Source organism: Numida meleagris, chromosome 1, assembly GCF_002078875.1.
Source record: "Numida meleagris isolate 19003 breed g44 Domestic line chromosome 1, NumMel1.0, whole genome shotgun sequence".
NCBI classification, from domain to species: domain Eukaryota; kingdom Metazoa; phylum Chordata; class Aves; order Galliformes; family Numididae; genus Numida; species Numida meleagris.
Genome location: NC_034409.1, coordinates 33,789,686 through 33,816,168, shown reverse-complemented (window position 1 = coordinate 33,816,168; position 26,483 = coordinate 33,789,686). Strand labels below are relative to the sequence as shown.

Below are 26,483 nucleotides of genomic sequence, written 5' to 3'. Positions count from 1 at the left end.
AAAGATTCCAGTAAACTACAGCGACGACACTTAACTACTGCAAAGAGCACCAAGCAAACATTCTCTCACCTTCGTAACGCTGTGGACTACTGTGCAGATGGCTACCTTTGATCCTCAGGATGGAAATTTATTGAAAATTTCATCCAGCTCTTCCTCTAAGCGGGATTCATCAACTCTGTGCTGAACTGTGATAGCTGCACTTCTAGCCTCAGCTGAAAGGAGTATATTTGCATTGTACTGCAATTGCACAGTGCTTCAGATAGAATGGGTGGGTGACAGTCACAGGAAATCTATTTTAGACATACAGCTCAGATTATCTGGATTTAGTTTACTTATCTTCTGAGAACATCTGTTTCTCTACCAACTGCAGCTGGAATGCAAGCTCCCCAAAATCCAGGTGTTCTGAAACATGCATAATTGCAGATCTAGGAGAGCCACTCAGAGTATCATCTGCTGCCAGTGAAGCCAGTGTTTTTGTGTGGTTCTCTTTTTATAAACAGAAAGCATGTGAGAAAATTTGGAAAGGAACACAGAAACACTCTTGTATGACACACTCCAGAACTAATCAGTATAATCAACTTTTGAATTGCTATATGAGAACGAACCCATATGGCGTACCAACATTCAAAGACACAAAACTACACCCCTCTAGATACGCCAGTGCTGCGTGTGCAGAAAAACAGTGCAGCCAAACACACAGAAGAGAACAGCACATACTCATTTCTCATGCACAAGAACAGTAACAGATCCCTTTTGCTACCTTTAATGAAAACGGTTTGTTGTATACGAAGTGTCATAAACATGCAGCACTGTATTTCTGCCATCGTTTGGAGCTGACAAGTTCCAGCAGATCTTTAGTAATCAGATAAACTACATGCAGGTTCATGTTTAAGTCCAAACGTTCAGAACGTGCAGCTCTAACTGCAGGTAACGAACGCTCCCTTAGCAGAGCTTCAGAAAGGTATGGCCTCACACTAACGAGAAATGAAAGACATTTTGGTATCTGAAATTAAATGGGAAATAGATTGCTATGAAATATTTCTATGAAATCGTTCTCTACTTTCACCTGGAAATATACGTTTTTATTCCACAGTGTTTAATCAGCTTTATGACCACTTTCATGGAAATGAAACACATCAATCAAGTGAACAGTTCACATTGTCAAAGTCAGTCCTTACCAGGAGATACATTAGTGACTGCTAAACCTGGCAATTTTGCTATAACCGCACTTGTTTTTTTTCTGAGTTCTCATAATACATTATTCTGTACAATACGGCTTTCCTTCCCTTTTCTTCAGAAACAACTGCTGTTCTCATGCTGGGTTTTAACAAGTTCACATGCTCAAAGATGGTTTCCTTAAAAAAATTCACCACATCGCATATCAACAGGGAACTTACAAAAGCAGTCATAAAATTGCTGTTATCCTTACAGACCATCCCTCTAAATCAGCGTCCCCTCTGAAAATTGTCATGGATGGAAGGCCAAACATAGCTCTTGGCTAAGCTAGCCCAAATCTGTTGACTTCAAACAGAATGCACCCATCTTTTGAGAATTTTTTTTTTTTGTATAAAAGCTTCCTCAGAAGGTTAATGACATTAAGCTTTCAATCTATTCCAGAGTTTCAAAAGGGAACATTTACCCTTTATCACTGGGCAGAAATGATTTTTCCAAAGTATTAATGAATTTCTGTCTCATCCATGCTTTGAAGTTTTGATACCATTCTATAAGCTTTTTTCTTCTTTGAATTTTTTCTTGTAAGCTCATTTTTTTTTCTTTCTCTAAAACAGCAGGAAGCTCTTTCCAGTTTTTAATAAAGATAAATGGAGCCCCCATGGTTTTTAATAACTGTAATGGAGCACTGTGGTACATTGACGAATTTCTGCAATCACCAAGTGTCATTACATCTTCTATAACAGGCAGAGATCCATACGAACAAGCTTCATAAATTCTGTAACATTCTGTATTTATTCCCACTGGGCACAATGTCAGATCACTCTGCAGCAAGGCATCTTGATAGTTTTTGAAACTTTCATTTGTTTCCTGAGGCTGCCACCTAGGAACGCAGAGAGGTTGAAAATTAACAACTTCCCCACATGCATTACAATGAAAAGCAGATACAAGCTTTAATATCAATTGTTTGTCGAACTGAAAGCGTGAATGTAAAAATGTAAAAGCCAATAAACAGGCTCTTACTTTTAATCTTAACTATTCTTAAACTTTATTGAAGATATCACTGTTAAAACCAGTTTACAACACTTTTTAGATACGGTTCATTTAGTAGCACACGGAAGTATAAGGGGCTAATTGAAACTCCGTTTTAAATCTTTTGCACTTCTCCGACGATGCATATGTCAACTTACTCCACAGCTGCGTTCAGAAAGAGACAGGGAAACATTTGACAGACTTCCTAATGAAATTTTTTTGGCTTGAAATCCTACAAACTGGTAAAGGCTTACTCTTTACATCCCTCTGCTCTAGCACGTAATGCAATCCGTTAACCCTGTTAGTCTGCCTGGAGCATCTCAGAACGTCTGTGAGATAAGAGTTATGCCACAGATACTGTTCACCTTCTAAGGCTCTTCATCAGGGCAGCAGAGGTCTTCCTAAGCACTGCTCTGCCTACTATCAATCATTTCACAGGTGATGCTTGGTAAAATAAAGAAAAACAATCATAACTAAACTTCTGCTATCCAAATGATCTGTTCTACCCATTAGGAGTAAAAAAGAGTTATGTTGCTCAGATTAAATCCACCCTTGTACGGAACGCAACAAAATACTGCTCCCTTTTTTGTCTAGAAAGATTAAGACACAAGATTTAAGACAAGTATTTCTTCTTCCATTATAATCAAATGTATATAAGAAAAAATAAAGATGTCTTTACATGCAGTATACACAGGAGATATTTCTAGGTATTTAAAAATAAAACACGCTTTATATAAAATACTGCAGCAGAAAGACTAGTGCTATTAAGCCTTACACAGAGAATCCTGGCAATGTTCTCTCTAATCGCGACTGTTACCTTTATTTGTTCTATTTTTTAACATTCAAGAAAGGTTTGGTAGTAACAGAGTAGACAAGAAAAGAGTCAGGGTATTTTCAAGAAGTGAATCAGTGTCTTACTGTTCTCTGGCTGCAATCCAGCAAAGCTTATCAAGCCCATCCTGCTTCAGAATTTCCATCAGGGTTTCTCTAGAAGAGTTCTTGTAAACTGTTCCTAAGAAATTACATAGATATGACCTTGGATCATGTAGCATTGACCAGCTGGGTTCTACAACTGGAAAATTTCTGTAGCTGTAAAGAGAATGTACACATTAATGTACACATTAGATAATTATATGCTTTATGTCAAAAGAACATACATTTTGCACCATTTAATGTTCACTACAGCATATTCTAAGTTTAAAACCACCTTTAAAAAAAAAACCCTACACTTATAAGTATAAGCAAACCAGTACAAGTTTTCTCCTAAAAGTTGGTCTTTATTCCCTTTGTCCTGACCACTCCCTTCTGGCATGTCTCCACAGACTTCTGTCCTGTTTTGACACCACAGAAACTATGCATGCATGTTACAAATATCCTTGAGAAACACGCTTTTCCAAAAGCAGCTGTTCTTGATGCAGCCACTAGTTTTCACTGAAATAGTCAAGTTAATGACAGTTACAGAGTTGAAGTCTCAGCTACTGAATCTCACAGCATTCTCACCGGCTAAAATATACCACTGTTGTTCTACTTCTCTGTGGCTTCTTTTTTCAGTAAGAAAAGCTATACCCTGATCCCAAATCTTTACTGGTTTCAAAAGTGGTCTCTATTTTACTTAGCAATGATTTAATTCTCATTAATACATTGGTTGCTCCGAAAGTAATGTCCCCTACTTACTTCAATGGAAATTATAACGAAGAGCAAGATAACACACTTTGATAGAACAAATTGTCAGCTAGAAAACAGTATTTTTCAATATAGTCATCAGCATGCTCACAGCCACTACTTGGTCACCAGAAACATTCAGCAAGCATCACTGAATGCCAATAGGTGCCATTTTTTCCACATGGAGGAATTCAGTGCCACACCTTTGCTCCATCCGCACTTCCATGTCAGACGCCATTGTGTCAGCCTGCCCCTCTGCTGCCATCCGTCACATGGCAACAACATAGCATGGATATTGGTGGGAGGGTTCAGCCTCCACTGCTGTACCACCAACATCTGCCTCTGACAGTGTGTGCCAACGTAATAATATAGGAAACATTACTTTCAGAGCAGCCCTAGTAGTCTGAAATATCTACGCTTACTTTCCTCACCTTCCCAGACTTTGATGAAGCAGCCCTCTCCTAGTTCTTCTCCAACCTGGTGAACATTAATTCATCTACTCTCACGGAACCATTTTTTTCCTCATGCCAAATATATGTACAACATTCTATCTTTCTTTCTTTTCCTTCTTCCCTTGGAAAATCTGGCCTATTTACACACCTTTAATGACAAGTTTTCTAACTGTTGCTGTACAAGGGCTGCAAAGCTCCATTCTGACACCTCGTCTCTCTTTCTACATTCAGCTTCACACCACACTTTACTACCCTAACTGTCGTTTCTTTCTCTTTCATCATCTTAATCTTGACATCTCAAAACTCAACTTCTTTTTGCTCATGAACTCCCAATATCATCAATTCTCTGACACTATCAAGAATCCAATATTTCAATGGCACTGTGAGGAAGTTCAATCTAGGCATAGAACTACATATAATTTGCAGTCTGGCTCAATACAGGATACTAAATTCAAATGCAACACAAGCTATGCAAATAATCCTGAATTCTTTTGTTCTTATATTACTATGATACATAGCTAAAACACTATTAACTCTGTTAATAAGGATTAAACTGGAAAAAAAAATACATTTAGCTGAACTAAACACATATCTACTTCATAAACAGTCTGAGCACTATGTAGAACAAAAAGGTTTTGAGTAAGCAGTCAAGCCAGCTTATTCTAATGTGATACTGGAATATACTAATTCCAAATGAGAGGCGTATAATTTATTTTTGAGAGCTTAAGTAGGGGTTAAAAAAAGTACCACCAATAGTACCCCATTCCTGTCCTAAACAGACCATAGTTGGAACCTAATTAGATTAATCTTGTGTTCAAGAAACATTTAGATATAGTGTTGAGAGACATGGTTTAGTGGGGTTATTGGTGGCAGGTGGATGGTTGGAATGGATGATCTTGTAGGTCTTTTCCAACCTAGCTAACTCTATGATTCTATGATTCTGTGATTAATACCTTTTAAATTCTCGTGTACATACTACATCAGCAGTTATGATAAATTTCAAGAGCAAATCTGCTGAAGAAAAATAAAGAAACAGAAAACTCCACTAGACACAGGTTGATTTTTTTTAAAAAAGCTGCCAAAATCCTATTCTTCTTTTTCTATGTTATTATTTTAATTGCTAGATGTAATTTTGAAAGATTCCAACATGTCATGTAGAAAATCATCATTGATAGGACCATGTTCTACAATTTATTTACTATACTCATTCTGGGCATCAGCAGTAATATTCCAATTCTATTTCCATCCCTCATAGAAAACAATTAGGCTTCAGTTGTAAATTTGTGTCTACAGCACTTACGTAGCTACTCCTAAAGGCCACTGGAAAATATCGTCTTCGTTTACCAATGCATAGTCATATGTTACAAAGAGCAGATTTACAAATCCTCCATGTCTTTTCAGGTATGGTTGAATCCATTCGTTGTTGCACTGCTCATTTCCAAGCAGCACGACAGCTACACGCTGTATCTTGTGAGTCCGAACCAATGTTTGTGCGTAATGCAACCACTGAGTGGCGTATGCGATCTTTGCTTTTTCTCTTCCATTCAGAACCAGCACAACATTTTCAGCTTCAACTGAGAAGTAGCCAGGAACTACAGATGGACCAGTGATGAAGCTGTGAAAACCAAAATACAAACAGTAAATACCCTTAAGGCAAATGATTGACCTTAATCTTCTAAGCATCCTCACTACATGCCAGAGATTTTTTTCCTCAGTAAATGCAGTATACCTATCTGAGTACAACCACTTCTGTTGTTAATATCTGCAGTTATAACACAGGAATATAGCCACCTTCAGCTTTACTTAGGGAAAAAAAAAAAGATTTAGACTTAAATGGAAATAAGGTATTTTGCCAATAAATCAGAAATGCTGTTGTGTTTGAACAAAATGCAGGCAAATCAACTTAAAAAAAAAAAGGACACACGTTTTGATGATCACTAAAGGTCAAATTTTTTATTAATTACAGTAACAACCGATGAATAACACGTTAGAACAAGGAGAGAAAAACTTGTAAAAGCTTGCTAAAACAGACATCTTTATAAGGGTCAGCTGCCTGCTCTGGTGTTTGTTTCTCTCTGAAATTTTTGTTATGTTCAAGTAAGACCAAAAACTAGACTGCATCATCTGATACTGAGTAGAATCCATAAGACAAGAGGTGTCTAAACTTCTACTGCTTGTATGACTCTGGTCAAACCACAGGCTTTGACACAGGTCAGGTAGCACAAACATTTTAGGTAAGAAATTGCATTTCATTCTTCTATCACAATATACTGAATATTGGAATTGCGGCCATGTAGCAAAATCATTACATCACCGATCATTAACAAGCATCTGAAGTGCAAGTACATAAGCAGCCCATTATGAACTGCCACGAAGCAAACCAGTGTTTGCCAGCTCCTGCTCTTCTGACACCTGCTGTGTTAACAGACCGCTGACTGAACTCAAAGCATTAGTGATTACACACCTTGGGAAGGAGTGGAGGTGAAAAAAGGCTAGTTCGGGGGCTTTTTTTGCCCTCAGAAATCAATACAGTGTTAGTGTTCCAAGTTGAAAAACAATACTGCATTACTACAGTTTTTTACATACCAGATAAACTTAATTTAGAATAAACATAGATTTTAATTAATTGAGAACAAGCATGTGGTATAACTTACGAAATATTGAGACTAACAGTTAGTTTCAATTCAAGCATGCCTAGTGAGAAGAAAATTCACAGCAAAGCCATACAGACTGCTTCTCTGAGGATATCTGAAACAGACTGACCTTTGGTAAGCATATTCTAAACCTGAGTTAAGCTGCCTTGCTGCTGGTTCAGTGGCTTATTTTGGAGCCGAGAAGAATCATGATTTGGAATTAAGACTTTTAACAGATTTAATGTAAATTGGGCCAAGACAAAATGTGAATTTAAACATACAATGAGAAACGTCATCATAGGGCACAAGGACACGGACAACCTCATCTCTGAGATTCGTAGGAGAGAACACCCTGAGCATCAGAATGCCTCATACAGTAAACAGGATACGCAGATGATCACTTTGTAAAAAGAGACCTGGGGGAAAAGAGTTTTATCTATGGACAGTGTTGTGAGGCTGCCAGTCATACAGGAGTAACAAGATGTGAAGCTGGGGAGGCAAAGATTCCTACGTAGGAAATGTGAATTTTAGCAGCATGACATTGTGCTGGAGGGGAAACACTATGAAAACACCATACTTCCGTAATAGAGACATAGTACTAAGGTTGTACTACTAACTCCCAGCCAGAATACAATAATGGTTAGGAAACATAAAGGAGGTTACAGAAGGTGCAAATTCACCGTTCCCATACAGACTGTTATCAATGTCTCATCAGACTGATATGTGGAGTCCACATTTTTGGACTCAATAAATGACTCACTTAAAATGAAGTCTTCATTCTTCCTTACTAGTCTGAAAACTTCTATGAATGGACACTATTCTGGACTTGGTCTTCCAGACCTAGATTCAAAGGTGATAGTCAGACAGCTCCTCTGTAACAGCAATATAATTAGCTTTAACATTTTAACAGAGGAAAAAATGCCAAATATATTCACCACAGAGATACTTGAAATGCAATGAATTACTTAAAAACATGAAAATTGAGAACAGAACTCCCAAAGCAGTAGTCCAAATAACAAGAAGCTTGCAAGCAGCCTGAAGGCTGTTCAAAAACACTGTATAAGAAGTCCACACAAACTGTGCACCTCAACCCAAAAAGCAAACAATGCAACACCTCAGGAAAAAAGCATCTGGCTTAACAGAACAGTTAGAGAGGCCATGAAAAGGTGAAGGTCACCACTAGAAACAATAAGCTTGCCTAATACGGAACACAGCAAAGCTCATGAAATACTGCAGATGAAACGTAAACAAAGGATTAAGGCTAAGAAGTAACTGGAAAAGCACCTTGTAAAAAGATGTTCAGGTTGATTGGTGAAGGTTTTAAAATATATAAAGAACAAAACATACAAAAAATCTATGAAAAGGGCAAGTACAGAACTAGTGGAACCACTTAATGGCAATGGTTTGAAAAATGTACTCAAGAGATAACAAAGCCACAGCAGAGAAGATTTCCACACCTACAGCATTCTCTGAAGCAAGAAGTGCAAGTCAAAACACAAGAAGTATTATATCAAGTGAAGAAATTGGACCTGGATGGCTTTCACTTGAGAGTTCTGAAGGAACTCAAATGTGAAAACTGCAGAACTGCTGGCAAAGGTCTGCGTAGGTGTCATTATGAAGAGATACTGTGCCTAACGAAAAGCTTGTCTGCCAGCATCACTCCCTTCTACAAAAACAACTTGAGGAGTCTGGGAGCCACAGAGCAGGCAGCGCGACTTCCCTCTCTGGAAGAACCAACAAAAAGGAGTAACATCACTGATCTGGTAAGGCCACACAGATGGATAAACGCTGCTACAAACAGGGCTTCTACAGAAAATTCCGTCTCACTAATGTGACCTGCACCTATGAGAGTGTCAGCAAGAATACAGATTAAAGGGATCCAGTAGAAACAGTGTATCTGGCTGTCATGGTTTTGTGATTTTCGGTTACTGGTATTCCACATCATAACATCATGTAGTGAATGCACCTGGTTCTCAGAAGAGAAGGACTACTACATTCCCCACAGTACTTTGCTCCTCTGTTACCATTTCCGGACAAAGGGAAAAGATAAAAGCATGCAGATCATGAGACCTCGTCCCTTTTTCCTCCCGTCTCTCATCTTGGCAGCACCTCGCTCTCCAGCCGTCTTATCGTCGGTAGTAGAGTAAGGCCTACCTTGATTTTGGGACATTCTCTCTCTCTGTATTGGATTTGTCCTGTGGAAGGATTTTTATTGTATTATAGTGTGTTGTTTTGCATTCCGATATCTTATTTAGTAAATTAGTTTGTTTCTCCTCAGACTGTTGCCACTGTTCTTTGCTCTCAGGGCCATCTCCTTACCCTTTTTTCCTTTTCCCTTTTCCCGGGGTGTGGGCCCGTGGGTCCCCCGTCCCCTTCGTCACGGAACTGGGCCGAACGCCCATAAAACCGTTGACACTGGCTTTCCAAAAAGCTTCACCAAAGGCTGCTAAGGAAACTACACTGTCACGAGTTATCCTTTGTGAAATCATCTGTCAGGTAAAGAAATGTTTACTTGTTAATTTTGTTGAACATGCTTTCATTCAGCTATCTGCAATGAATCAAGATGTCTGCAGTTTGCACAAAGGGAGCAGAAGAATGACAGAAGAAACCTGCTGAACAACAGGGACCATCAGGGACTGAGACTGTGGGAAAGCATCTCTGAATATTAAAATAGACAGCGGGACTGTCAGTGGAACAGAAACTTAGGAATGCGTGTATTTAGTGATAGGAAGTTCGTCATTCCCTTCTCTACAACATCCTTCTGAAAGACAAGAAAAGGATGTGAACTGCTTCTGGCCAAGAAAGCCGATGAACTCTGTTCTCCTACTTAGTATAGGAAGTGCCAACATGTCACTTAGCAGCTCCTTCTCCAACTGTTTTTAAGTAAATGTTCCTGAATTTCAGGTAGAATTCAATACTTTCAGTATCCTTTAAGCAAACTCTTGACTAAAAACTCAAAGCCACTAAAATCTGTACCAGAAGTGAATATTCTCCATCATAAAGATATGCATTGGGCTTACTTATGCAACTGTGTTCAAGATTTGCTATTTCTGTCTTCAGATTTGAGATTCTTTAAAAATGCTCCGGTGAACTCTACGTTTTATTAATCATTAGACTTACCACAAAACTGCACAGCAGGACATATTCTCCAAATATGTCACCCTCAGCTAGCTCCTTCTAACCACATCTAGTAATCAAATGGAAATAATTTACCTCAGCCAGACAATAAAGAAGTCAACAATTCCAAAAATATTTGATCAGTGAGCAGCCAAGATCATACACTAATTCTTCACAAAAAGCTACAAAATAACAGTTCCAATTTGACTAAGAAGTAGAACTTCAGCTATCTCATTTCAGAATCCCAATCATTAAAATAAGTTATATTTATATATTTTCTGTAATTTTCACCAAAGGCTCTCACCAGTCTGCCAAATTTTAACCTCAACTATATTGGTACCTGAATTAAGCTTCACGTTTTCATAGGATCTAAAGTTCAAGTTGAAGACTCTACTATTCCCAATTCCTCTAAACATAAGAAGATATTAAAATGCTAATACAGAAGTCTTTATTTGAAAGATGCATGCAACCGGAGGAACCAAGTGAGGTTATTATTCATCTGAAACAGGTAGACCAGAGAGAAAATATCCTTAATCATCCAATTGATGGACTCAGTTACACGCAGCAAAATATTCCATATAACCATGAAAAGCATTGTCTTGTAAAATATCCTCATGTCAGTACAAAGAAGACCGGGTGGTGAGGCCCTGTCACAGGCTGCTCAGAGAGCTGTGGGTGCCCCATCCTTGAAGGCATTCAAGGCCAGGTTGGATGGGGCCCAGGGCAGCCTGAGCTGCTGGGTGGCAGCCCTGCCCATTGCAGGGGGTTGGAACTGGGTGGGCTTTAAGGTCCCTTCCAACCCAAGCCAGCCTATAACTCTATGATTCTTTTTCCGCAACTTTACAGAAAGCCTTCAAAAATGGTATTAAATAGCGAATGATATAAAACTTTAAGGTGCTAAGTAATACAAAATATGCTTGACTCAGTCTTAAAATGTGCACGATCACAGATCAAAATCAATTTTTGAAACAAACAGTGTTTCAAGTGCCAAATTCCTTTACAAATAAAATTTTGCTTTGTAAATCAAGCAGTTAACCAAAATGCTGGGTATGGTAGATTGTTTTTGTTATAAATAGAAAGAAATTATGGTTTTGGTACAATCTTATTTATGAATGAACGAGTGAAGTCCGTTTTCCCTAAATACAACAGAAACCAAACAGCAGGAGACATTTGCTTGACTCACATCACTTTCAGCTTCTTTCACTCAACTCTCAGACCCAAGCCTCAGTTTTTGGACATTTATCAGAGCTGGTTCCCCCTACTCGTGAGGTCTCTTGACTGCCTTCTTTCTCAGCATTGTGAGTCTTTTCATATTTTTTTCAAATCTTCACAAAACAGCTGGTGGAATTGCACCATAGCTTTTGATTTTTTATAGTGATGTGTTTGGGCTAAAATTTGCTGTTTTTATCAAGTATGTTTTTCCAAATGTAACCGTTTCTTGTGACGGTATTAAAAGAGAGGTTGTGTGCGTATTCCTCAGTTATATTCCTCCATATACTACAAAATTAAAGTACTTCCAACTCATATTAAAATAATTCCAACTTTAATAGACAAAATTATGTACCTCTGCATTTTACCACGCTCTTTAACAAATTCGGCATTGGAAAGCAAAAATTAAAGAGCTGAAGGCAACATCATGCAGCTAGTACCTGAAATGTGTTTTTCCTGCTTTTTGGCTTCCTTCCCTCCACTGTGCAGTCACATCAGCTGGCTCAAGATGCCCTCCGAAAATATGCTGCCATAGGTAAAGACCTACATAAATGATGAAGATATGATGGCAAATTTGAATGCACTTCTATATGTTACCAGCAAGAAAAAAAAAAAGTAGTTTTGGAAAATGAAAAAGAATATAAGAACTCAAAAAAGAAATATCAAAATTTCCTATATTATATGGACATTGCACCCCCAAATTCTGTATGACTTGCAGTTAGTTAACTTTTTCACACATCAGGGCATTTGAAAAGATTCTTTCACTGACAAAACATCACTAAATGAAGATATACCACGCTAGCACTTCTCTTAGCATCTCTTTCTGGTACCCCCAACACTTAAAAATTAACACATATTAATCATCATTTTAAGTGCAAGCATATTCCTCTTAAGCTTTTGTGAAATACCCACATTTTATGACAGAATGCATCATCATATAATATACCGTGTGTTCTGTGCTACGTAAAAGTTACACTAAAGTCGGAAATTCTACATTTCTAAAGAAACTTTAAAAAGAACAGAGGATGGCCACAAAAATGATCTGAGGGACAGAACACCTCCTACGACGACAGGCTGAAAGAACTGGGGCTGTTCAGCCTGGAGAAGAGAAGGCTCCAAGGTGACCTGACAGTGACCTCTCAGTACCTAAAGGGGAGCTACTGGAAAGAAGGGGACAGACTCTTTAGCAGGGTCTGTGGTGACTGGACAAGGGGAAGTGGTTTCAAACTTAACGAGGGGAGATTTGGGTTTGTTATAAGGAAAAAGTCTTTTACAGTGAGAGTGGTAAGGCACTGGAACAGGCTTCCCACAGAGGCAGTAGATGTTTCTGGAGACGTTCAAGGGGAGGCCGGATAGGGCTCTGAGCAACCTGATCTAGCTGTGGTGTCATTGTTCATGACAGTTGTTTGAACAGATGACCTTTAAAGGTCTCTTCCAACTCTGAGGATTCTACGATTCTATAAGAACAATGAAATGTCTTCAACAGTAGCCAAAGTCCAATTACGCAGAGGCAACTCAATGTCTTCTACAGAAGAACAATTTCCCAATTCATCAGTGGTAGCAGCAGTACACAAAATGCCTTATTTCTTACTGCACAATGCTTTAGTTCATAAATTGTAAGCATGACAAATATCCTGTTTTAATCAAATAAGATGCCTATCTCCTGTTGCATTGTAAGCTACCTTGGATTCAAAATGTGATTCTGTTTCTCAGCCATTTGTGTGACTCTTCTTTGACAGATGTGAAAAGCAGCCCTGAAAAGAGCTGATACAAGCAATTACTCTTATATAGGTATTAATGTAATTTTGAATAACAACTACCACTTCCTTAATGCTTCTTGTTTATAGATATACAGATAATTTAATCATATATATAACATATATATGCATATAACATTCATTTAAAGAAAAGCAGAGGGAAGTGTTCTATCAGAGAAGTTGTGATTAATAAGTTCTGATTATATCTGCTTACCAATAGCTGCTTTTCCCCAGATCTGTACTCTGAAACGGGTTTGTTCTAGCTGAGACCTTGCATTTTGTATCAACTTAAGAACGTTCTCATATCTCTGTTGAGCAGCAACCTGTTCGCTTTTCTCATCAGCTTCCCATGGGTTCCACTCTTCATTTCCCAAAGAAACATGATCGATACCTAAGAAACCCAAACACGTAACTTACATAAAAACTCCCGCCTTAGAAATTTATAAAGTGTACACACGTTCTGGTCGTTACGGAATCCGAAGCACGACTCCAGCCCGTACCTCATCACGCCCCGCCCCGGGCCGCCGGGCTCCCGGCCACAACGGCGGCGGGAAGATGGCGGCCGCTAGCGAGGGCGGGCAGCACCGGGGTGTGGGCTTCGGGGGCTCCTCGGCCCCGCTTTCCCATCAGGGGCCGTCCCCACACCCCGCCGTGCTGCCCGGGATCCCGCAGCGGGGACGATGCGGGCGGGCGCTGCCGCTCGCTTACGCCGAGGCCTCTCCGGCGCGGGCCGCCGTTCCCCGGCGCAGGCTGCCGCCCTCTCACCTCGCGGGCCGCGGCGATCCCTGTGCGGCGGGCGGGAGGCAGCGGGGCGGCGGGGACGGAGGAAGACGGTGTAGGCCGCGTACAGGGAGAAGAGGCCGTAAGCGACGAGCAGGGCGGAGCAGAGCCGCTTGCGAGCGCCCCGCATGCCGCCCGGCGCGGGAAGCGCCGTGAGGCGGCGGCGGGAGGGGCAGCAGTCGCGGCCCGGCCCTGGGCTGCTGCGGCGCTGCGTGCGTCCGCGCGTGTGGGGGTTAGCGACAGCGCTGGGCACGACAAAGGTCAGCCCTGAAGGTTTTATCTCACAAGGAGGTGTAGGCTGACGCGGTTGAGTCGTTTTACATTGCAAATGGAACCATCTAGTCTTTAATAAAGCTAGACGTTACAATTCCTGGAAAGCCACCAGCAGCCTGCTTTCTAACGCCACGATCCTAATGATAGTCAAAGCCCAGTGACCTTCACCTTCTCTGAGCACAGGAAGGGTTTGCTACAGTACCAATAGTAACACAACACGCAACCCCACAGCCTGTTCTGGCTCTTAGTGTTTTTTTCTTGATCTTTTTTTTTTTTTTTTTTAAACCTTTTTTACCCTTTCGAGCACTAAAATTTGCTCTAACACTGACCTCTGCTTGCTCCAAATCAAAAGGTGCCCGGTTGCCTTAGCTGGCCTTGGGAGATGCCAAATCTCAGATCTAACTTAGTGACCTACACACAGTCCCAGAACTGGAAGCATGTCCTGGTGGCCCACAGTGACAGCAGTGATTCCTTTATTCTCGGTTCCATTTCTGATGGTCTGCATTAGCTTGACTCATCATTTTTTTCCAGCCCGGCTCCTCATCCAGAATGTAACCATTGTTTTAATCCCAGCCAATTGAAACCTTCCTATATTACACTTATCAGTGCTAATGGAACTCTGTTGCAAAAGTGAAGACCAGTAGGCTTGTTCCTTTTGGGCATCGTGGCCACTTTATATTGTCTGTAGTTATCTATAGTTTTATGGGAAAAGTGTGCCAGACAAAAGCTTTCAGAATGATGAGTTTTTCTCTCAGCTTTCTAGCTTAGTGCTGTGTGACTGCACAGTGAAGCGGTGTAGTCCCAAACTTTGAGAAGATCAGAGATTAGATATCTGTAGAGACTGATAAACCATTTTCAGCTCTAACTGCAGCCTGTTTTCTAGATTGTATCAGTAACTGGTTTCACATGCTGAGCTGCAAAAAAATATAGGAAATCCATGTGCAAAGAGTTTACTATTTAATTTAAAACAATACTGTAATATAAACTGTAAAAAATAGTTAGAAAATTCTCTCTTCTTCCCACACAGATGCAGTTAATTTCCCATAAGAGGGAGAGGCTTTAAAAAAAAAGTCAAGAAGGACTAATCTAAGAATCTAGTGTGACTTCAGAACACATTTAATGTTAAGAATATATGAAGAAAGGGATAGAATTAACAGAATGTCTAATAAGTAAGGATCTTAGAGTAGGAGCTTTGTCTAGGGACTATACAGTGGTAAAACTAACAGGAAGGTAAAACTGGAAGGAACCACCTTAACCTTGGAGATTCCTTGAAATCGTGGGAAATTCATACAGCAAATGCCAAAGTCAAGGTATGTCTGTACACTCTGTCTGTGGCAGCCTACAAAGGCCTGGCAACTTCCTAGTACTCTATAACAAACTAGATATGTTGTTGAAGACCTAAAGCCCACCAATAGCCAAGAAGAGAGGAGGAGAACATCACTAATATCCTAGACCTCTGCACAAACAAAATATTTGAATCTACTAGATGATACTAAGAAGTAGACTCACCTCTTCTACACAACAGGACATAAGGCCCAACAACAGCTAATAAGACATGGAAAAATCCTAAACCAAGACAAGAAGAGTAAATTACGTTCTTAAAACAGAAAAAGTGTAAAGCACAATCAACAAATGCCCTATCTGTTCAATAATTAATTTCAACAACTGAAAGTTAGCCTAGAGTTTTAAAATTATTATCAATGTGGATGGAAGCCTAAGTAAAAACATTCTGGTATGTATCAGGTAATTTTGAGTAATCAGCTGTAGAAGTAAGCTTTTTATTTCTGTGAAAAATAATTTTTCTCTGTACATTCTGTGATAAAAAATACTTTCTGCTATTTGCTTTTTACTGCTCATGACTCCTACAATTAATTATTCTGTAGTCTCCTTTACACCCTCCACCTCTGATGTCATTGGGAAGTTGTAGAAAACTGTATTGGTCAATATGTAATGTTGGTAGAGCTGAGCAAAGTTCGGGGCACAGCTGGGAATGAAATGGTCTAACTGACCTCATCAGAACATGGAATCATAGAAAGGCTTGGGTTGGAAGGGACTCCAAGGATCATCAAGTTCCAACCCCCCTGCCACAGGCAAGGCCACCAACCTCCAGATCTGGTACTAGATCGGGTTGCCCAGGGCCCCATCTTACCTGGCCTTGAACTCCTTTGGGGACAGAGCATCCACAGCCTCTCTCGGCAGCCTGTTCCAGCACCTCACCACTCTCTCTGTAAAGAACTTACAGAGTCCCTGACATCCAATATAAACCTTCCTCCCTTCAGTTTAAAATCATTTCTCCTTGTCCTATCACTATCTACCTGAGTAACATGAAATGAGTAATATAGAATGAAGACATTTGTTGCCAGTAACATTCTATAAAGCTTTTGGGGTAAAATTACTGCTCTAGTAGTCCTGTTTTCATCAAGCAAGAAGCCTGTAGGCTGTCCTAGTTCCACCTGCAGAATGTAGGAGGCAGCGGCTATTGCAAGTTCTTTTCTGCAAAGGCCCAAATTTGCTAAGCTGCTTTGTACACGGCTGAACAAAAGGGAAAAGGCTGCAGGAGGCAATTAAAGAAACATAGCTGGAGAGTGGCCTCCATTCCAGCTGCAGATCACAGCGCCTGTTCTGGGGTTTTTCATAGATTCTCCTCTGGAGAGCATGCTTGTGGAGAGAGAAGTGAGAGCCCCTGTTGCTCATTAATGGAAACGCTGCTGTCTGTGCTTCGTGTGAGAACACCCTAATATCATCCTTCAGGCAGAAGCAGACTGGGGCCTTTTTTACCTGGCTAAACTGCTCCCTCAACGGCGTGATTCCCTCTGGCAGAGAGGTGGTGGTAAGTAACTGCTGACAGTGGTGAGGAATTAAGGGCAGTGACCTCTTTTTTTTGTTACAGCCAGATCAATAGGAGGGAGTCCATCTGTACCCTCAAGCCTCTTAGTGAAAGTGAGAACAGCTTCCTTTTGAGAAACTGATGTGCTGCAGGTATGTCAAAAGACGTTTTTTTTTGTTTTTTTTTTTTTTTTAATTCTAATAAAAAGCCAAGCCTGTCAATCCGTGTTTCTCTCAGGTGCAAAACATAAATATCTGGAGATGTTTTTAGATATCATAAGGTTTGTCCTCCTGCATTGCAGACACTGTTGGAATATCTCCAGGCTGTTGTCTGTATAGACTGTCAAAGCACAAATCCATCTGAAACACTGTGTCTCCACCAGTAGCACAAAGAAAGGGCTCATGGCTGCATACATCAGGACCAGGGTAGACCTTTCCAACAATGCAGATGGGTGTGGCGTTGAAAGCCTGCTTTCAAGCATGGTCTCCCTTGTTCTGCAACTGTTACACTGCCACTATTTTGTTAATGCAAAACGAAAACAGGCAGTAAAGTCAGTTCCAGGCTCCTTTAAGATTTATTTGATGTTTGCAATGAGCTTTATACCCCAATTGCTGTCACAATAAGCTGAATAAACTCTTCTAAAAAACATGGTTTGTACAATCTTGCAATTTTAAGTGCAAATCTAAGACAAATATTTTGAAAATATTTATAAAACCATCACTAATGCATTTTCCATTTGCATAAATCTCTATGTTTTTTCAATAGCATAAGTTACTGCTTTGTGGATGGAGGGGATTATAAACCCCTTAGTCTTGTTTTAATAGCATTAAGAAACAGATTTGTATATCACATCCATCTAATAAATTTCAAGGAAAATAATTTATTCTCATAGGAAGAAGTGTAGAAGTTTATATACTCACAGGAATCTTGACCATATTTTAAAATAAAACCATATTGTCATATCAAACTGTGGTGTCGTGCTGAGTTTTTCCATCACATGATCTATATAGGAAAGAAGGGATCATATGAAGTCTTCAGTGTTAGTTGAGGTAGTTGTGGTGCAGTTTAAAAATCACTTGAAACTGCAGATTCTTTAAAAATGATTTTTGGAGGGCAAGCATTGTGATCTCTCATGAAGGAATTCTAGTGCTTTGCCTAGTGCTTCCCTCTGGCACATGAACAGTTATGCTTTTGGCACTTGATTTGAATATATCCTGTGATATTCATGTATGTGCCTCATTTACATATCAGTTACGTGGGTGGCAAGGGCAGGAACGTAGAGCACTTGGCAAAGGGCAGCAGTGTGCGTGCTGTCTGAACCATTCAGCAGAGCTACAGTTTATTCAGGAGACAGAAGGTATGTGTGAAGGCTATTCTAGCTCAAAGGCTTAGAGGATGGGTATTGCAGATTTGTAGTAGGCTTCATTCAATTTAGGTTAGGAAACTTCGTTTAGTCTAAGTGGAGAAAAAATCTGTGAAGTGGATGATTTTGTGAAACTGAATTCATGTCTTGCCTGTACCTCTGACAAAGTTTGTGGAGTTGGGGATCTAATCCTTCTTTGTCTGGTGACTTCAGTACTGAAGAATTTAGCCCATTCTTAAGCTCTTTTTTTTTTTTTTAATGGCTTTTTATAAATATTTAAAGCAATGAATTGCTCACAAGCTGGAGGAGAGCTCAAATGTTAAGCAATGGAGTTAGGATTCCGGTCTTCAGGAGAGCAGACCTCTTTTTGTGAAGGATAAAAAAAATGGGCTGGATGGCCAGGCCCAGAAAGCAGTAGTGAATGGAATTAAATCCATCTGGCAACAAGTCACTAATAGCGTTCCTCAGGGGTTGGTACTGGGGCTGGGCCTGTTTAATATCTTTATTGACAATCTGGACAAGGGGATTCAGTGCACTCTCAGTAAGTATGCAGATGACATCAAGTTGGGAGGAAGCATCCATCTGCCTAAAGGGTAGGAAGGTCCTAGTGAGCGATCTGGACATGTGTGATTGATGACCTGAGGCCAACTGTATGAGTTTTAACAAGACCAAGTTCTGAGTCCTGCAAAAACCCCATGCATCATAACAGACTTGAAGCAGAGTGGTTGGAAAGATGCATGGACAAAAAGGATCTAGGGGTGCCAGTTGTCAGCTGGCTGAACATGAGCCAGCAGTGTGCCCAGGTGACCAAGAAGACCAATGGCATCCTGGCTTGCATCAGAAATAGTGTATCCTGCAGGGCCAGGGAGATGATTGTCCACTCATACTCATCTCTCATGATGCCACACCTTGAGTACTCTGTTCAGTTTGGGGTCCCTCAATACAACAAAGACATTGAGCCCCTGGAGCATGTCCAAAGAATGGCAACAAAACTGTTGAGGCATCTAGAGCGCAAGTCTTACAAGTAACAGCTGAGGGAACTGGGATTGTTTGGTCTGGAGAAGAGGAGGCCCAGGGGAGACCTTATCACTCTCCATGACTATCTGAAAGGAGGTTGTGGTGAGGTGGGGGTTGGCCTCTTTTCCCAGGTAACAGTGATAGAATGAGAGGCACTGTACTTAAGTTGTGCCAGGGGAGGTTTAGGTTGGATGTTAGGAAAAAATTATTCTCAGAAAGGGTAGGGAGGTATTGGAACAAGCTGCCCAGGGAAGTAGTAGAACCACCATCACTGAATGTTTTCAAGAGATGTATAGATGTTGCAGTATAGGACATGGTTTAGTGGTATGGTTGCGATGGGTTGATGGTTGGACTAGATGATCTTAGTGGTCCTTCCAGCCCTAATGATTCTATGATTCTATATTGCTCAAAAGAATCACCTGGGAAGCTGCCCTAATATGGAAAGATGCCTCACTATGGTAGGCTAATTTTTAAGGAAAACATACCGAAGACTCAGAAACAAACTGTCCTATTGTGCTGGAGGACTGGAGAGCAGTAATTTAGAGACTATTCAGAGAAGCTGAGTGTATTCACATCCATGGGACTGCTTAGGATTCACCCAAGATGGTGCAAAAGTTGGCTGATATGATTGTAAGATCGCTGTTAATCATCCTAGCAAGTAGGTCGGCCTGGGCCCTGACAACTTGAAGAAGTTGACATTACATCCTTCTTTAAGAAGGAAAGAAGCATGGGGGACTGATGCTGCTTGAATATTTAGTTTTCAGCTTAAACTATAGAAAAATGATGAAGCAGAACCTCTTGAAATTAATTTCCAAACATGTGAAGGACAAGATGGTGAAGAATAGTCAGAAGATCTGTCTTACTGGATTATATCTGCCAACTTGTTTGCCATCTATGATGAAATGGCTGGCTATACGGATGATGAGAAAAGCAGTAGATTTACTAAACCTTGACTGTTGCAAGCCTTTTGATCTACAAGAATGTTGATTCTTGTCTCTAAGCAGAAGAAACTTGAGCTGGACAAGTAGATTTAGTTCAAAATTCAATGGCTCACACAGTAATAATGATTATGTGTCCAGCTAGTATTTGGTAATGACTAAAAATTATTTAGGGATCCTTACCAAGGCATATTCTATTCAATATCTTCATTAAATATGTGAATGATGAGCTAGCAAATTTGCAGCTGCTGCTAATCTGGGAAGGAATGTGGGTGGCACACCAAACTTCCAATCTGGAGAAATCTTGATAAAACTGAGAACTGGAACAACAGAAACCTTGTTAATTTTAACAAAGGTAAGTGCAAAGTCGCACACTTGGGTGTAAGAGGACCCATGTTTCAGTACAAGGTGGGAGTCAGCAACCCTTCTAGAAGAATCTTGGCATTACAGTAGATGTCAAAGAGACTATCATTCAACAGAATGTTTTACTTATAAATAAGGTGAAATGCGCACTGGGCAGCTTGAGGGGTATTGTGACCAGCAGATCTAGGGAAGTTACACATTTTCTTGACATTGATAAAACCACTGCTGTAATGCTGTACCTGGGTATGAGACCCTCAGTTCAGGAAGGTTGCTCAGAAACTGGATAAAGTCCAGTTGAGGGTTACTGATGGTCAATATGAACTCACAAAGAATGAGGAGAGGCAAGGGAGCTGGGATTGCTTAGTTTGACAAAAAGGAGACTAAAGACAAGACTCAACTAGGTGAAGCCCTGACTGATCTTGTCTTGGCAATAGTCCTGCTGTAACCTGGAGAGAGGGCTAGACAACTCTAGAGGTGCTCTCCTACCAATATTTCTGTTATTCGTCTTACCAGCATTCTCATTATTTTAAGGTGAAGCATGTAAATAATTGGAATGCCCAAGGTTCAATATCCATTATTATATGATGCATTAAATAGAGGACACAGATATTTTGAGGAGGGCTCCGAGAGGACTCGGAATGTCATGATTAAAGACTTAAATGTATCTTAAACTTTAGATAGCATCCTTTAGTCACTGTAGTGGCTGGTCTCTTTTTTGCAATGTCTTCAGGTTTATAGTTTCCTTTATGGCATCAATAATGACAGTTTTCCATACCGAGAGAAAGGAAAGAATTAGCTGTTGCTCATTGGTCGGAATCTGTTGTTCCTGGGATATGATTTAACTCCCATGAAAACAGATACAATGGTTGCATATATGGTGTGGTGTCTTACCCAATACCTGATTGCCAAAAGCTGAATGAAGTCTTTTGGGACTCAAGGACAGGCTAACAAAAGTTGTGTTTTTGCTAGTCTCAGCACTGAGCACAGGGGCTCTGCTGTAGAGATTAGATTTCACTCATCTTGATTTCAATATGCCCGGTCTTTAACTGGAAAACATATAATGGAAAAAAAGTCAGATTTTCAGTAGCTCTGTCTCTTTATATTTTAAACATTATCTTTAAATTCTGTCTTTGTTTAAACCAAATCTTCCAACCCTTCTCTGGTCTGAACCACATTTTCCTTAAGCTTCTTCCTGATCTTAATTACTTGTCTGACAACTCAGAATACTGCTTAGCAAATTTGAGTTTTCTCTAAAGCACATCTGTAGGCTGGAGACATTTCCCAGCACATGAGCAGTCCTTCAAATACCACCCCATTTTACAACTTCTCCATCTCTCGCATATTCAAAAATTAGAGCCCTTATCTTGGATTCTTCATACTGAGCAGTTTATGGGTAATGTTTTATTGTGATTTCATGCAAATCCTAACCCATTTTGTGTAATATTTTCAGGAGATGATCCTTTATCAGCAGAGGCAAGAGCAGGCAGCAGAAATAATTGCCTTTGACAAGTTTTTGGATTACCCAAGAAAAGTATTGGCCACAATCCAGTAACAAAGAAGGAATACCTTACCTCTTTTCTAAGGATCAAGGCTCACTGATAATTCCTAAAGGAGACAGTCTCCAAGTAGAGATGCTTCCCCTTTAACAGCCAGCCCTTAAATGAGGTTGCACAGCTGAATTGCTTGCACCTGTGCTCCCAGGGCTGGCTACGCCCCTTCACCAGGTGCTCAATCACTGGTTCAGGCCATGACCTAACCGTTCCCATACAGCAGATACAAGGGTTCAGAGAGCCATCGTGTTTCTGAAACATGACTAAGCATACAACATCAAGGAGTGCTATCATGCTGCTATGGTTTGAGGGATGAGGTACTTAGGTCACTCCAAAAGTAATGCCTCCTATTTATTTCCACGGAAACTACTGAAGATACAAAGAGCACAATAACACTACTTGATAGAGCAAATTCTCAACTACAAAACATTATTTTTCAACAGTCATCACTATAACTACGCATTTTCACCAGCAATGAACAAGATCCTGCGTGCCGCACTCTTTAAAATCTGCACCACACAGGCAACCTACTGTTTCACATCTGCTATGATCACATTGTTGCTAGGAGAATGTTGGCCATGCAGTCCATCTTCCATCAGCCTGATGAAACAGAAGTTAGAATGTTCCAAACCCAGATTATATGGTGGGCATGGTGGGACAGTCCAACCAAGATTAGCAGTGTGCTCCACAGTCTTCAAACTTGTGTGGTGCCTGGCATTACCATGTTGCAAGAGAAAGGTTGTTGTCTTCTCTGGCCTGACTGGAAGTTCAAGCCTTCAGCTCATTCAGCTAGTGCAATTACTGAAATACAGTCCTTTTTTGGGGGGTGAAAGCAGTTGTAATCTTATTTTTAAAATGTTATACTAAATGATTATATATTTAATTGATAAGTGAATTCCATGGCAAGTAGAAAGGAATCTTTACACAAGGCACTATCCCAAAGAAAATAATAGTACAGCAATCAGTTAGAAATATAACAGAAGGCGACAAAATCATAAGATCAGAATATAGAGGTTACAGCCATGTAAGACTTATACAGATGAATGAACAAGGGTAAGTAAGGGGCAGAAATACATAAAAGGATTGCAAAGGATAGACCTAGATACTATAATTCAAAAGAATAAAACTTCACCCAATACAATTTGTCAAAAGGCTCGCTAAGTACGATGCCTGTGTTCACAGATCTCCTGCTGTTCCCTTTTCTACCAGCGCTGGTTCATGGTCTCTCCCTTTTCAGGGTACAAAGGCTCATGCTCCTCTTTAAACCCTAGGAGAATGTTCTTCTCACTTATGAATCTCTCTTCAGTCCCTGACATCTTTCTCAGAACGATGATTTCATACCAGGAAGAAAATAAGAACCCTATTCTTTCCCAGCCCATAGCCTTCTTTGTAGAGCAGTGAGAACTGTGCTTTCCTGTTTTGTTATGCCTTTGAATGGTCCCATACAATGGCTGCTTATCAACTTTCATCCCCACTTTCATTTTCTACTGCTTACCACGACCCAAATTATTGTTATGCATTGTCTGTTCCAGCCCTCTTTCATGCCTTTTGAACAGTCAAGATGCCACACATGGATTATCTTTTGCTCAAATATTTTATTAGTCGGGAACTGTACATTTGACTTAATCAAAACTGTTCATGAATCTGAGTCAATGCCTGCCTACCAATACTTGAACAGTTTTTAAAAAGGTAAAACACTGTGAACATTTTGATATGTTTTAAATGAAAACTTTGATTTTATCATTTCAAAATAATTGTCCAAATAAAGTAAATTACCATTGGGAATGAGATTACTTCATTTTGGGCGCGGTAAGAAAATCATTTTGAAGAGAAGCTATAGAAAGTTTATTTTTTTTTAAAGTAATAAAACAGAGGAAAATGTTTTGAGATAAACCAAAGCAAACTCTTCCTCTCCTAAGCCAAGAAGCAGCAGTTTTCAAGAGAAGAAAGATTGATTTTGGAAACACTAATGCATCACGTGATTGTGAGCATTGCTCTCAGTTATTTATACTAAATTACCTAAGGAATTGCAGCTGTGTCCTTCTTTCTGCATGCAGCTTAAATCAAATCTTTTGTGTCTATTTTATCTGCCTATTCATTTTTTTTTGTATTTTTTCCTGCTAGATATAAAAACAGTGGAAGCCCTGGGCTTTCTGAACAAATCCCAGAAAGAAATGAGTTAATAGAGCTAAAAAAGCAGCTAATTGTGAAGGCTGTCACAAACTATGATTTTATATGAGGGCTGTTCCAAAAATAATGCCTCCTATTACATTGGCCCACAACATCAGAGGCAGATGGTGGTACAGCAGTAGAGGCTGAACCTTCCCACCAATATCCTGTTTCATTTTTTAGGCATGCAACAGATGGCAGCAGAGGGGCAGGCTGACACAGTGGCGACTGACATGGAAGCACGCACAAAGCAAAGGTGCATTATTGAATTCCTCCACGCAGAAAAACTTGCATGCACTGACGTTCATCAATGCTTGCTGAACGTTTCTGGAGACCAAACAGTGGATGTGAGCACAGTGAGGCAGTGGGTGGTGCATTTCAGCAGTGGCAACAGTGGGGCACCTACTCTGGTGTAGATTTTGATGAGTGCAGCACACAGGTTCTTGTTCATCAGTGGTGAAAATGCATAATTAATGAGGGGTGGCTATGATGAAAAACAGTGTTTTGTAGAGCAAGTTCTGAGCTATCAAACAGTGTTACTATGCTCTTCGTATCTGTTGTTTCAGATTTTTTTTGTATCAGTTTCCCTGAAAATAAACAGAAAGCATTATTTTTGGAGCAACATACATAGTTAGATGCCACTTTATTTTTGAACATCTATTTTTTTCTGTTCTACTCTTTCATCCTATTGAAAGGTTTTAATTACATGATGAACTCTTTTGGAGTCCTTGGACAGATAGTAAAGGGAAGACTACTAATACTAGTATTTAGCTTCAGAACCCCTACTTTTCTGAAACTTTGAATGTGAATCTGTAATGAAATTCATTCATTACAGTTTTCAGAGATTCATGTGATACTTTCACTGTCCATTTACTTGACCTGTCATTTACTGTCACTTCTGAAGCGTCTTATTTGGCCTCAAGGCATCTGTCTGTGTGCCAGGCTGAGAAACAGCGTGAATAGTACTTTCAAAGCCTGCTTTTGGCAAGATGATTTATCGTTTGTTAGGATGGAATTTCAAGATATGTTATCTCCGCTTATCATCCTTTCAGATATACTCTTCCCAAAGGGGACAAATCAAAGCAACTCCGATGTTTATATTCTGTATGGCATCTATTTATGCAATCTCACAGTTCCCTAATGATTAAGTTATGGGGGAAGTTAAACTATTTAGATCAGAACAGAATGTTTCTCTTTTAATATGACAGATGGGAGATATAGCTTATAAAGGGGCATTAGATAAGTGAGTGAAACAAAAGAACCAATGAAGTGAATACAGCGGAAGTGAGGCTTTTCCTGTCTTCCCTGTCCATCAGGTGGGACATGCTCCAGCAGAAGGCTGGATCTGTTCTTTTGTTGAAGCATCCTAGGATGCTGAAGGCCCTGATTGTTTTTGAATACTATGTCTTTTGTATCACCCAGAGGTAATAGCATACCTAGTAGTTTAAGGAGAAGTTTTCACTACACCAGGTCCCCAGGAGAGAGAACAACATCCAAGTATAGAGTTCAGAAGAGTGAAAAATCCATAACATAATCACTATCTTTATCTCCAGGTGCTCTGCTCACAAAGAAGCAAATTTGCTTCTGACACATTCTTAGTGGTACCAAGCAAAATATTCAAAGGTAGGCCAAGAGCCATATAGAGAACAAAAGAATAGAATACACCCAACTGGTGAAGAGGCCCTCTGGCTATACAGCACTCCTTTCCAAGAAGCAACGTAGGTCCAAAAGACGCTCTCCCTGCAGTGGCTGGCCCTTATATGAGCCCAAGGTGGCTCCACCCTGGGCCAACCCCTTCTGGTCACATAGAGAGCAGGAGTGCAATGCCTGTGCTCCTTGGGCCAGCCATACCCCTTCACCACGTGCTCAGTCACCAGTTCAAGCCATGACCTAACAGTTCCCCTATACCACGACTGCAAGTCTGATCTGCCTACTAGGGCCCCAAGACCTGGGATTAATTAGCAATTAAGCATTGCTGCAATAATTGACTTTTTGTTAGAATATCCTAGAAAACAGCATCTGGTATGCTTTGCGTTGTATCTCTTTTTATTTTGCATGGCAGCTGGAAGTCATTTGGTGCACATTGATTTACTAGGGCTGAAAGCAGCATGGCCCATAAAGAGATAAAAAGTTTCAGCCTGAATATGACAGAAAAGCGAAAGCATAGGGTA

The 26,483-nt window shown here is 40.2% G+C and overlaps 1 protein-coding gene across 1 annotated transcript; it reads right to left on the bottom strand.

Moving 5' to 3' along the window:
- Positions 537-14,196, bottom strand: TMEM5 (transmembrane protein 5). The gene is made up of 6 exons (XM_021385059.1): positions 13,798-14,196; positions 13,247-13,423; positions 11,716-11,818; positions 5,617-5,931; positions 3,121-3,291; positions 537-2,053 (listed from the first exon to the last, which is right to left on the bottom strand). Exons 1-6 carry the CDS (start codon positions 13,940-13,942, stop codon positions 1,636-1,638), a joined length of 1,329 nt encoding a protein of 442 aa, XP_021240734.1. The 5' UTR covers positions 13,943-14,196; the 3' UTR covers positions 537-1,635.